Below are 14,459 nucleotides of genomic sequence, written 5' to 3'. Positions count from 1 at the left end.
CCTCTGGAGTGAGAGGAGAGAGACTATCCACTTGCTCACTCCACACAGAGACACACACACACACACCCACCCAAAAAACTCAGTCCAAAAGAGGATAATTTCTGATGTTTAGATACAAATGAGCTTGGGCCAATACCAATGGGGCAAACAACTCACACAATATGGGTAAAAGATACCAAATATAATCACAAATTGGAGCAGAAGCTTCGCTCATAGGAGAAACTTACACAGCCAAAATAGCAGAAAAAGAGTGAGGAATTTGAAAAAATGGAGAGCGCCATCGCGTCCGAAACGGCCCAAAACCCCAGTCTACTATGTCAAAGTGCTCAAATCCAACATCGGATGAGCAATTTACGACCAAAACAAGCTCCAAAAACCCCAAAAACACACCTGCGGCTGTTTCTCCTCTCTTCTCCACGTTTTTTCTAGTCTTCTCTCTTTTTTTTCATTTCCCACACTTAGCTTTATTAGTTGGGCACCCTTGGCCTTTTAGATGACCTCAAACGGACCCCGAACAGGCCAAAAACTGACCTCGCAGTGCATAGTTGTCACCTTTTTGCATCATCCGCACACCTAGCACTCTGCTTTTTCCAATAATGCGTCTTGCAACCACATGAAGTGGCCCCAAAATATGGTCCTCATGATGACCTTTCTGCATAATTATCACAAGAAAACATCCACGTTGTGTCCGTACTCATCCACGTGCAAATATTGACCCCATTCGGCCTCTTGACGCCACTAGATGCCATCTAACGCACTCGCTTACCTCACGTCGTCGGCCCGCCGATAGCTTCCTCGAGAAGTTTTACGCGCTACCAACTCCTCATTATTGTAGAAAAAACACACTAGTACTGGTAATAATGAAAATCGATACACTATGTACCCCCTGTCCTACCTGTACACACGTGGGCCCCAGGTAACCACCTGGCTAAGGAAAATAGGCAATCCTTTATTCGATGCACCATGCATGTGTATGTACATATGAACAATCCCTTGCTCCAAGAAACTTCTGACAACGTCACCACTTTTGGACAGAACATGTGGAAGATATCCAAGGGTTCTATGATAGTAGCACATGGAGTAAAGTCTGGAGGACTTTACATGATTTATGTATCAAATGTCTCTCATTAGGAAAAAAATGGACTCTCCATGGGCCTTGTAAGAATCCCTAATTTAAAGGAAGCCTGCCAAGATTAAGGGGGATAAAGGCTTTGAATGGGGCTATTTTGGTAGGGTCTCCTCCACCTTTGACCCCTAAAAAGGTAGGGGGAAGGGGGGGGGGGGGGGGGGGGGGGGGGGGGGGGGGGGGGGGGACCATTTAAAAAGTAGGGAAGGGAGGGGTAAACCATTTGAAAAGTAGGGGGGTAGGGGGTCTTCTCCCTCTACCTTTTTGGCCAACTTGTAAGTGGCCTCTTAACTCTCCCATGCCACCTAAGCAAATCCGTGGGTCAAAGAGGTCAAAAAAATGACTTTTTTCAAAAACTTTCAAAAAAAATCTTTTGCCCCCTAAAAAGTACCCCCAACATATACACATAATAAAAAAAAGTTTTTTAAGTTAAATTACTCAAAATTCAACATTTTTTGACTCCCTCCAAACTTTTAGAAAATTCCCCCCAAAATTGAAAACTCTCTCTCCTAATCAAAGCTCCTCTCCTACACCCATCCCCCTTGCACCTGCACCTGCTGCTGCACCTACGCACCCATCTCTCCATCCTTCAAGTTTCATCTCTCCATCCTACAAGCTCTATCTCTCCATCCTTCAAGCTCCATCTCTCCATCCTACAAGCTCTATCTCTCCATCCTTCAAGCTCCATCTCTCCATCCTACAATGCCTCTTGACGACGTGACCAATGTCCCAGCAAGCTTTTCACGCGGTAGGTCTCCAAGGCTTTTCCTACGCCTACCTCAAAAGTATGTTCCGACAAAGAAAACATGCTTGGGTACATTACCTTCAGCCAACGAACGCCGCGCTCAAGGGGAGAAGAATGTGGATCTCTGGACAGACGGATGCTTGTATCCAAAGGATCCTTCTCTCAATGTTCATCCGTCTTTTACAAACATTCCATCACTGTTGCAATACGTTGGAGATGGAGAGCAAGGTTTGTTGGGCTACTGCAAGAGACTCAACAAACACGAGATTACGCGGTCCGAGATCTACTTGCGTCATTGGCAGTTGCTCAATGGGAGTTTCCACAATCTTCAAGCTCAGATGCAAACAGCTACTAGTGCGCTTGAGGAGGCAAAGAGCACCATCACAACCAAGGAAAATGTAATTAAAAAGCTTGAGGATACTCTTTCACACATGAAGAGTACTGCCATGGGAGGTAGGGTGAGGAAACAAGAGTTGTCCGAAATTCAGACTCTTGCACCACGTGGAGGTGCAAGAAAACGAAGGGTGACAGCTATGAGGTAACATGTTCTATCTCTCATGTTGTTTAAGTTTAATACGGCTCATCATTGTTGTTTTGGGCAATAGGAACTTCGTCCAAGAAACGTGCGGCGGCGAGAATGCGTCAGCTAGGGCTACTTTACTTCGTTCTTGTTTCAACAAAGAGGATTTTATTGGGATGCTTGATGCTCCAGAGGCAAAACACTTGAAAGACGCAATCACTAAGAGAGTTCTTAGAGATTTTTCTAATATTGTCATTGATCTAGATGTTCAGGATATTTGTGATGCTGTTGGGATTAGTACGAAGGGCTATCAAGCAATACATCAAGTGTTAAAAGATGCATTAAGAAGTCGAGGAGTCTCGGAAAACCTATTCCCACTTCCTCACAGAGTGCAAATTTCCAAGAAGGTGCAAATGAAGATGTTGTTCACCGATTACGGGACTACTTGTATATTGAAGACACGATGCCTCTTCAGCCGCTCCGTAGCAAATCACAAGGAAGGAAGGTCCGCGGGAAGGAAAGCGGTGTTGTTTCTAACAGTGTGTTGCAGACCGAAGGGTTTGTTTACACCAAATTCAACAATATCTTTGTGGACTTGATACGATTGCAGCAGTCCATGGCTGTTTTCTACAATTTGAGTAATGCAGGTTAGTTTAGAGTTGCCTACATGCTCTATGATGTGTCATAACATGCATTCTGAGGCTTTATGTTGTTGGCAGTTCTTGAAGGCAAGCTTGTGTTCGTGCTGAAGTTGGATGAGTGTGTAATTGTTAAAGGGAGAAAGTTGGAGAGAATGAGCATCACGCTTATGAATGAAGCCCTAGCTTATGCCAAGCAATCTTGCAGTTCGAGTGAAGCAACAAAGCCCTCTTTTAGTGTGCAATCAGAGAAGGATATATGGTGTCTTGGTACAATTGAAGTTCCGAAAGAGACACATGAAGTCCTTGCATGGATTTTCAGTAGAATCCCATGGGTCATAGAGGTCATTAAAGCTCAAATAAACGGTGAGAAGCTCATGGTTCCAGGACGTGGGGAGTTTGATGTTGAATGGCATTTAGGTGGTGATCTAAAGACCATAAAGTGCATGCTTGGATGCAAACAAGGTGCAAATTCTTTACTTCCCTGTCCATTCTGTACGAAAGGACACAAGACAAGTCGAGCAACTCAAGTGGAAGGTCAGGACGATGATAATGATGACCATATAAGTAGGGAGTGGCAAAGTTCGGTTCTTTCATGTGATATGCTGCAGGTGCCCAATAGGGATAGCAAAGATCCTGGGTGGAACCCCATAATTCCCTTCTCCCTCAACAATGTTCACTTTTGCACATTGCATGCATTTATGCGAATATTTGATAGGATCTTAAAGCATCACATTGATTATGCTTTCACAATGAAGCCCCTTCAACGGTCAAAAGACTCCTTGCAGGGGGTGGAGACGCTCCTTAACGAGATTGGATGTCACCGATCAAGGGTGAACATTGTAGCAGAGACTTGTAGGGAGAAAACATATGAGGTGGCATAGAAGGTTTCCATGAATGGAGCCAAAGCACGTCGATTTTTCAAGAAGATGTCAAAGTCTCCAATGCAGGTATCCAAGGCAAGTGTCGATCTAGCAAGTGAGAAGCGGTGGGAGTTGTGGAAAGATTTGTGTTCATGCACGACGGACAAAGATCCCAATGTGGAGGTTGCTAACCAACGCAAGCTAGTATGGTCATCCTTTCAAAAGGTTGTGCAATTGATGAATCTTTCAAGCACCACCATTGAGCAGCGAGAAGAGTTCAAGAAGGTGCTTTATGAATTCACAAAGGCCGCTAAGGACGGATGGTCTGAAAGTAAGATTACACACTACATGGTTTGTTTTAACGGACTTAATACATATGCAATGTTTGAAAATGTAACTTTTCTATTCGCTTATCTCCTTTTTGGTTGTTTTAGCACATTCTCTATGCGCATGGTGCATACTTCATGGACCGCTATGGTTCGCTTGATATATGGAGTACACAAGGCATGGAGAAGTCCCACTATCGAGCAAAAGGAGTCTACTTCAAGAATACTCGGCATGGTGGTGGTAGTTCACACTCCAACTACCTCCAAGAGATGTTTAATTGGTTTTTTAGGCACACCTTTGGGAGAACTCGTACTATTGAGAAAGCAAGAGAATCGATGTTAGCAAAGCAGTTACGCAACGCTTCCCGTACTGCAACATCCGAGAAGTGGAAACGCTCGCGAGCGTCCCTCGGCCACGAAGCTTGGCGTGCAACTAAATATCGAAAAGGCAGCGTTTGGGTGTCGCGTCAGCCGTCCGCATGATCCTGGTTTAGTTGTTCAATTCAATTTCTTTATTTGAGTTTCACTCAATTGGCCGCATAGTGTGAAAGGGTCCAAATCTCAGAAAAACCTAATTAGGGGTTGAAGGGGCTCATTTTGTCATCTTCCCTACTAGGTGAAACCATGGCACGAACAAAACAAACGGCTAGGATTTCATATCCAGAGGGGCAGGATGGCCAATGACTCAAAGGTACAGCAACAGAAGCTGGAACTTCACAAGCTCAAGGTGAAGTCCACACAGAAGAAGCTGGAGCTTCAAATCAACATGGCCAGTCCTCTACAACAGCAAAAGAGAGACGGAAGCATCGTCTTGTTGTCTATTCATCGGACTCCAACGATTCTGATGGCAACAGGGAGGATGAGAGCGACCAAGGCAAAGAAACAAACAGCCAAAAGCAGTCGTCAGAAGGCTCCGAAGAGACACAAACGGATGAAGATGCCCCATGGGTTGGTGTCCAAATACAAACTTATCAGGCTCACATGTCTATTGGGGGTAAGACACTTCCTAAAGGGAGTGGACCTACACCATCACATCCGGTCGATAGTGAAGAGCACGAATCAGATGGAGAGTGGGTTGGAATCCGATTATGAGGTGTTGGAAGTGCCTGTGCAGAAAAAAAAAAGAAAGAGCATTGTCTACAAGAAGAGGAAGCAAGCTGCCCCGACTCGTGCCAAAAATGCACCTCCACGTCGACCTCAGAAGGTACGAAAGCACAGCCATGCTTTTGCGGAGATTCGACACTATCAAAAGAGAACTGAGCTCTTGATTCAGAGGGCCCCTTTTGCAAGGCTATGCAGGGAGGTTTTGCAATTGTACAACACTCAGTTTCGGATGGGCAATGTGGCCATAGAGGCAGTCCAAGAGGCAGCAGAGCAATATTTAACTGGCATATTCGAGGATTCTAACCTCTGTGCCATCCATGCAAAGCGTGTAACCATTATGACCAAGGATATGCAGCTTGCTCGCTGTTTGCGCCATGAGGAGTAGCTTGTAATTAGGCATCAACCTTTTTGTATTTACGGAACTCCAAGATTAGGAAGGATTTGAATACAAGCGTATTTTGATTCTATATCCCACTCTGTGCATTGTATTGGGAAGAATTTGAATATAAGCGTCTTTTATTGTATACCCCAGTGCGCAATGTATTGTTTTAATTCTGCACCATGCAATGTAGCAGTGGTTCAAGTTTTGTCTACCTTCTATTGTATGTATGTAGCCATTAGCTTGTTATTGTGAAAAATTGCCTACGTTTAGCACCTTGGCTAAGTGGGGCATGCACTTCCTGATGTATCCATTCTATGTGACTCACTATTGCATGGCAAAAACATCTACAATGTGTTCAAAATGGCTTGGAATGCCCCCAAGTTGGCTGCCACAAGGGCGTGCATTTGAGGCTTCCAGAGGCCTATGGATGGACATAATGCGCGCCCTTGTGGCAGCCTCTCCTAGTGCTTTGCTGACACTCTCGAGTGGTTTCCAGACAATTTTGACAAGCAATAAGTATGTTTTGTTTGCTTCAATGCTTCAATTAGCATAGATGCTGCTGGAATCCATTCCCCCTTACTCCATGTCAGTCCTAAACTCCAGAAGGGCTTAGATATTGCCACAAAGTTTACTCTTGTGGTTTGTTAATACAACTTTAGGTATCTGGGGCAAGATGGGCTTAAGGTTACCTGGGTATCCATGTCTTCCTGTTTTGCAGCTGGGTATTATTGTCTTCTCACTCTATTTTATAACTGGATATGCTCCTAATCTCCAAGAAGGGTTTAGATATTGCCATAGTTGTGGTTTGTTAATACATCTTTAGGTATCTGGGGCAAGATGGACTTAAGGTTACCTGGGTATCCATGTGTTTATCTTTTGCAATTGGGTATTAATGCCTTGAAACTCTGTTTTGTACTTGGGTATGCTCTTAGATGTGTCCAAATTCATCTGCCACAAGGGTGCGCATTTGCACACTTCATCTACTGATGGAAAGCCCTAATGCGCGCCCTTGTGGAAGCATTGTTTAGGCACTTCCAAGCCCTTTACTAGGCACATACATAACTTTGGAAGCATAGAAATAACAAAGTATACATTTTTAAAATTTTAATGCCTGCCAAACCCTTTAGTAGTCATAGCAAAAATTATGGTTCTTCTCATACACAATGGAAACCCAACATATAAGAAATTCAAAACCTTGCAAGAAAGAGAGTCATAGACAGTAAAAAGTAGTTTCATTAAAGAAATCAATGCTTTACATGATATCCGGCTTTTGCTTTAGGATCTTTGTAATTACAATTTTCTGGTGCTTGGCCTTTTGGGGTGGCTCCCTGTTAAGTAAAGTGGTTGTGATTTCTTGGGTGTCATTAACCCCTACAGCTTGGTTCATGCCGACATGGGCAATAAGGCGCCTGCGAAAGTTTACACCGAAAGTGGATATTGCAAAATCTTTCTTTACAAGCACTACAAGGTTGGCCGTTTGGGCAAGTGTTGTTAAACACAACGCCTTGGAGAGTGAACGGAGAGAAAAAATGTTGTAGCGACCATTGGGAGAGTAGTCGGCATGGACAAACACCACAACACCAATGGGAAGTGTGCCGAGGTAGTGAGCAAGTTCCGCTTGAGGTCTGAACGGCGTCCTCCTCCCCCCTGACCGTTGCGCCCAGGCGTCAACCTCCAGAACATCCTGCAGAACATAGGTTTTCTGAGATATGGCACAGAGTTATGATATAACATTAACAAAATCATTTGTAACAATCAAATGTAAGTGAGCATTTATACCTCTTGTCTACAATCCTCCTCATCGGCATCCGGGTGCAAGTAAAGATCCACGCTTGACTTCCCCTTTGGATCAAGCAAAACAGGTGTTGCAGCAGGTGGTGGTGAATCCACTCTTGCGCGTTTAGCCAAATACATGGCTTACACGGCCAGAAACTCCTCCTCAGAGACCTTGGCCTGCTCGGCCGCTGCCACCTCGGCTTGTGCGATCGCCACTGTGTCCGCCAAAGTATTCCCCATGGGCAGTAGGAGATCATCGTCATGGGAGGTGGTGGTATCAAGCTCAAACTTTCCATGGGCATCGAGGATGGCGAAACACTCATCCATGCAAAGCTCAAAGGATTTCTCCAGATCGTGCATAAACACAAACTCCTCCCCACCCACCACAATGGAGGAGAAGCGGGTAATCTCTACCTCAAGGATGGCATCCTGAGTGGTGGTTCCTTCTGGCGGTCCCGAGGATGAACCGACTGATGGAGAGGCCTCCAAGAGGCCTTGAATCCCTACACGGTAGGTCAAGGCAAGGGTCCTCTCCTCTGCAGATGAGTCAATGGCCGCGGGCTTGGGGTCCTTCACATCAGCCAATACCCCTCCGATCTGCAAGTGAGGTAGCACTACGTCAGGGCATGTTGGGCACTCATGAAGGAGGAAGATCATTATGGACTAAACAGAGAAAAAAGTGTTTCCGATCCTTCCCTTATGCATTGCTCGCACATCATCAGCTTCAAGCCACACATATTGTCCGGCGGGTTGTGCTATGGTGGCAAAGCGTGCAAGCCGCTGATGAAATGGCCTGTCCCCTTGGTAGATGTGGTGGAGAAGGACTTCAGGGACCCATTGCCCTGGTCGGTTTGGTAACTCAACAATGAATCTCCCCATGCACGTGGAAATATATGAAGTAATGTGCTCAAGAGATTAAGAGTGGAGGGTCAAGGTGGTTTCCAAATCGGGTTGGGTTGTGAAAAACTCTTGAAGCTCAGGGCGATTTGCATGCCCAACCTCAGTAAGGAATGCATCTAAAGCACTAGTAGCAGCCATGTCTTCTCTTTGCGTGATTGGGTATGCTAGGTCTCATTGCAATGCTGGGATGAAAATGGTGAAATGAGGAGGTGGTCCTCCTTATATAGACATATTCTATCTCGAAAAAAATAAAAAATATGGATTTAAAAAATAAATTTACACCACCTTAAAACTCAAGTACAAAATCAAGTACAACACCTTAAAACTTTTCAAAATATTTAATAAAATATCCAATATATAAACGGTTAAAGTTACAAGCCAATTCACTTAGACAAGATGATTTCGTCTGTAGCCCAATCTTTGTAAACAAGCATAGTGGCCTCCATCCGCCTTCCAATCTATACAACCAAAAATGGGCAATCAAAATACAAAAACCCACAGAAAATAAGAAAAGGTAGCTAAGGAAGCACAAAGCAGTCCTTGCGTTGTTCTAGTTTGAAACTTGCATTACCGACATCCTCGAATCCCATTATGACAAAGTGTTCCCGAAGATTGGCAAGAGTCCAATGTGGATTCACTGCAACCACCTCCACCTCGTTATTGGGCATGCGGACACGAATTTCAAAGGATTGAATCTCTTTGGATGTCAGCTGCAAGGGTATCCATTTTCCACGTTTGTGCATCCACCTCTCATAGCTAAACCATGCATACAAGGTGCACCTTGCTTTCAAATACCGAAGGCAAAGCTGTCTGGGGGACACATTGCACTTATAACGGTCACCATCATGCAAATAGTCAACATAGCCCCAATTGACACCTAGAATGGTGTCCATTGCATCTATGTCAACTTCTTTGCAAACAAACATTGTTGGTGTTTCTACAATCGGTAGAGAGCGGAATGCATGCACAAAAAAATGAAAGGGACAATGCCAACTGAGACCCACCGATCTGGTTGCCTTACCAAAATTTAGGGACCCTTGGAAATGTTGCAGCACCTTGCGCTTGAAAGAAAGCAAAGCCCAATGGTCTGGAGTTGGCCATTCTGCACTCTGCAATGAGGGTGTCTCCACGGCTTCTAACCTACCATAGCTTTGGCTTGACTTCGGCACCACGTACTTGTGGGAGTACATGAATATTCGCTGCTCGGTAAGTTTTTTTGATGAAACATTAGGAAACATAAGCTCCCCAATGTGAGCATGCACAACCATGAACGTGCCTGAGAGGCACTCAAGCGGCTGCTCCTCAACTAAGCTGGATGGAAAAACATCTTTACAAATGTCCTTAGTTAAACATAATGATCACATAAACGTAAACATGACATATGCATGGGATAGCTAAACCATGAAAACTTACAATGAGGTGCAAATTGAGTAGAAGCTCTCTTAAGGTGGAGCTCAGCTACACTGTAGACATGTTCCACGATGGCCACCATTCCGGACTTTGTTTCTTTGAATGTCAATAGCCGACCCTTCCACTGACGTTCCAATACGCCTCGACACCGTGCACGATGAGGTCCAACACGTGACGGTTGCATGTAGATCCATGCACCCTTCTTGAACACTTGTGGGATCCATACCCCCTCTGAGTCTTTTGTGTTGTGCAACACAATCTCCTCTATCTCTGGTTTGGGCCGTCTATGCGTGGACATGCTTGGGAAGTTGGGCTTAGGAAGGGATTTGAAAGAGTTGAGTACTGTGGAGAGAGAATGAGAAGCTGAGGGGAGGGTGAGGTGAGCTGCCTATGGTGGCTATGGTGGCTTTGACAGTGGAGATAGAGAAAGAGAGGAGTGAGAGGTAGAGAGGATAGTGGAGCTGTGGGCTATGGAGTGTGGGACTGTAGAGGGTTGCTGGAGGTGTGAGAGAAGGGGGAGCTATGGAGAGAGAGGAAGAGAGTGGTGGAAAGCTTTTGGCTATGGCTGCCTTGACTGTAGAGAGAGAATGGGAGGAAGGAGAAGAAGGAGAGTGTGGGAGAGAAAAGTAATGAGGGAGAGAGAGAAAAGTGGATTTTGGGGGGAAAAATTGACTTTTTAAAGTTAGTTTATGTTTTGGGGCAGTTTTGGAGGCAAATGGGTCAACTTTGAAACTTTAAAAAAAAAATCAATTTTTTGGGTTTTTAAGCATGCGCGTTTTTTTTGGGGGGTCCCTCCCTCTTTTATGACACCTCTCTCCTCCTATTTACCCCCCCCCCCCCCCCCCCCCCCCCCCTAGCCTACCTCCCACCTCTCTCTAAGAACCAAGCATTGAAGAGGGAGACAATTAGGCTGCACCCCTACCATTCCTCCCCCTCTAGGTGATATCCCAAGAGCCTTCTCATTGGTTCTCCCTTAAGCCTTCACTAATCAAAAAGGCCCAAGGAGAGTCCATATTTTTCCTAATGTAAAAATGTAATCAATGTAACCGAGCAGCTGAGCGTTTCTTTGTGGCATAGCCGGTTAGGACATATGTCCAAGAAGGGAATGGAAACTTTCTTGTCTCGTTCTGGTTATTTGCCTAGCTTTTCATTTAATGATTTTGAATTCTGTGAACATTGTCTGTATGGTAAGCAAACACAGTAGTCACATAAGCATAGAAGCAGTAGAAGAGATACACAGTTGGCACTTGTTCATAGTGATTTGTGTGGACCTATGCCTAACCTATCTCTAGGGGGAGCTTCTTACTTTATGACATTTATAGATGATTACTCGAGGAAAGTATGGGTTTACTTTCTCAAGCACAAGGATGAAGCGTTTAGTGTTTTCAAAACGTTTGTGACACTTGTGGAGAATCAAAGTGGCAAGAAGCTTAAATGCTTACGCACTGACAATGGTGGAGAGTATGTTTCAAAGGCCTTTCAAGAATTTTGTGAGTCAAAAGGATAAAACGTGAACTTACTGCTCCTTACAATCCTCCTCAAAATGGTGTTGCTGAGAGGATGAATAGGACCATACAAGAGAAGGTCAGAATTATGTTGTCTAATGCACAACTGCCAAATGGGTTTTGGACTGAAGCTGTATCAATAGCTGTTCATCTTATAAATAGATCTCCTAGCAAGGTTTTGCAGAAGGATTCAGTGTGGCAGAGATGGTATGGTGAGGCAAGGTGCCCTCATACAAGCATCTCAGAGTCTTTGGCTGTGAGGCATATACTCACGTTCCAAAGGAATTTAGGAACAAACTTGATCCAAAGAGTAGAAAGTGCATCTTTCTAGGCTATGGTAATTCTGGTGAGATGGGGTACAGACTTTGGGATCCCGAATCCAGAAAGGTTATCAGCAGCAATGATGTTCACTTTAATGAAGCCAAATATCATTCTAAACTAGAGAGGGTTGAGGAGATTAGAAGAGTTGTCTTCCAAGAAGATGGACCTGCACGTGCAAGACAAAATGTCAGGGCTCAAGAGGAGCAAGGACATGATAGAGTGGAACCACAGGTTGTGGCTGAGCCTGAGCCACCTATTTTGCATAAATCTGGACGTATCACGCGACCTCCTGATCGGATTGTTCCATCTATGAACTATGTCATGTTGACTGATTGCAATGAGCCTTCATGTTACAAGGAAGCAGTGCAAATGAAGGACTCCGGGAATTGGCAATTGGCCATGCAGTCAGAGATGAAAACTCTGCATAAGAACCAGACATGGAAGCTAGTTAAATTACCACAGGGAAAAAAGGCTCTACCTTGTAAATGGGTTTACAGGTATAAGATCACCGCTCGTGATAGTCAACCAAAGTACAAAGCAAGGCTTTTTGCCAAGGGCTTTAAGCAAGAACAAGGCATTGACTTTGATGAAGTCTTCTCTCCGGTGGTCAAGATGACTACATTGAGATGATTTCTTGCATTGGTTGCCATATTAGATTTGAGGTTGCACCAAATGGATGTCAAAACAGTGTTCTTGCATGGTGATTTAGATGTGGAAATTTACATGCAGCAGCCATAAGGGTTTGTTGAGAAAGGCAAGGAAGATTTGGTATGCCAGTTTTTAAGGAGTCTTTATGGCTTAAAACAATTGCCGAGGGCATGGTACCATAAGTTCCACAAGTTTATGCTTTCTCAAGGCTACAAACGTAGTGAGTTCGATCACTGTCTATATACAAAGAAGGCTAAGGATGGCAGTTGGTTGTTCCTTATTTTGTATGTGGATGACATGTTGATTGCTGGAAAGCACTTGGAAGAAATTTCAGCTTTGAAGTCAAAGATGGCAGAATCGTTTGACATGAAAGACATGGGTGAGGCAAGTCATATACTTGGTATGTGCATTGAGAGAGACAGATCAAAGAAGTTGATTTGGTTATCTCATACAGAGTATATTGACAAGGTTTTGCAACATTTCAATATGGAGAAGGGAAAGGCATTGAGTGTTCCATTGCCACCATATGTGAAACTTAGCAAACAAGATTGTCCTCTGTCTGAGGAAGAATAGGCTGAAATGGATAAGATTTCATATGCGTCTGCAGTGGGTAGTTTGATGTATGCAATGATTGCTACTCGCCCAGACATTGCATTTGCAGTGGGAGTAGTAATTCGATACATGTCAAACCCAGGCAAGAAACATTTGGAGACAGTGAAAGGAATATTGAAATACCAGAAAGCTAAGTGTAAAGGGTTTTACAGACTCAGATTATACAGGTGACTTAGACAACCAAAGGTCTACGTTAGGGTATTTCTTTACATTGGCTGGTGGAGCAGTATCATGGCGTTCTAGATTACAAGATTGTGTTACTCAGTCTACTACAGAGGCTGAATATGTTGCAGCATCAGAGGCATGCAAAGATCAATTTGACTTAATCAACTAGTAACATATTTGGGAATCAAATAAGAGATGCATGTGTTATATTGTGATAGTCAGAGTGCTATACAATTGGCTCGCAATCCAGTTTATCACTCAAATACAAAGCATGTGGATGTGAAGTATCATTTCATCAGGGAAATGCTCGAGGATAAGCAAATTCAGCTTGTCAAAGTTCACACAATAGAAAATCCTGTTGATCTACTTACAAAAGGACTTACCTCAGAGAGCTTTGCGCTTTTTTGCAAGCAATTAGGTGTAGGGTAGTACATCACTTCTCTACATCTCTTGTATATTAGCTTGTATAGTAGCTTCTCTCATACTTAAAGTACCACATTGGAATTTAAGTGGGAGGTTGTTGGGGTATAAAGCCCAATGTGGTCGCCCAGGTAAGTGGGCGGGCCGCCAGGTATGTACACATATTCTTTATTAAAAACCTAATAAGAACTCACTATGCTCTACACATTACAACAGAGCGAGTTCGCACTTCCGCTCGTACTCCTTCAGGAACATTCTTGGCTGCCTCTTTCTGAAAAAGTGCAGATCCTCCAAGGTTGTAAATCTATCGTCTCTCCCACTCTCTCTTCCGTTATTGTCTTTCTATCCCCCACTCCCTCCCTCTCTCTCTCTCTCTCTCTCTCTCTCTCTCCCCCTCATGCTTCTCTCACTCCAGCTCCAACTCAGTGCAATGGAAAACTCCATTACCTATGTGTACAACAACATTTCTCTCTCTACAGTCATGATCAACAATTCAAATTCAAAGGAGATTGAGTTGCACTCCCTCTCTTTCTTCCCTCCACAACATAATCCTTTTTTTCTAACTCTAATTACTCTCTACTTCTTTCCTCCATAGCCACCGTCACTTGCTTGTAATAGTGACCAACACTAATTTTCTTGATTAACTAACACAAATGTCATTCAATCCCCTACCACTGCAAGACATTACTAACAAGTCAAAACAATATCGATTAAATACTCATTTAGAGCAGGATTATGCTACTGTGCAACTTGGCACATCTAATCTCAATGTTGGAGACCAGCTACGGAACCCTCAGGGAGATCACCTAATAAAAATGTAACCTATCACGTGAGTTCAATAGAAGGGTATTTAAAGTTCTTGAAAATTACAAAAATATATATACAAAAGGGCATTATTTTTTCAAATTTGAAAAAAACTTATAGATTTTAAAAGAAGAGGATACATTATATTCTTAACAAAATTCACAGATAAGAGGTTTTACAAACATATCTTGAAC

The 14,459-nt window shown here is 43.8% G+C and overlaps 1 protein-coding gene across 1 annotated transcript in view; it reads right to left on the bottom strand.

Moving 5' to 3' along the window:
• Nucleotides 1-6,956: 6,956 nt before the first annotated feature.
• The window catches only part of LOC147428965 (protein TORNADO 2-like), a 53,099-nt gene continuing 45,596 nt past the window's right edge, over nt 6,957-14,459 (bottom strand). The window contains exon 3 of the mRNA XM_086494961.1: nt 6,957-7,388. Within this exon, the coding sequence (XP_086351087.1) occupies nt 6,957-7,388 (432 nt within the window). The remainder of the gene's footprint in view (nt 7,389-14,459) is intronic.

Source organism: Adiantum capillus-veneris, chromosome 22 (genome assembly GCF_014529385.1).
Source record: "Adiantum capillus-veneris isolate H3 chromosome 22, ASM1452938v2, whole genome shotgun sequence".
In the NCBI taxonomy this organism is placed as follows: domain Eukaryota; kingdom Viridiplantae; phylum Streptophyta; class Polypodiopsida; order Polypodiales; family Pteridaceae; genus Adiantum; species Adiantum capillus-veneris.
Note: the sequence above shows the minus strand (reverse complement) of the source record. Positions and strands in the feature narration are given on the sequence as shown.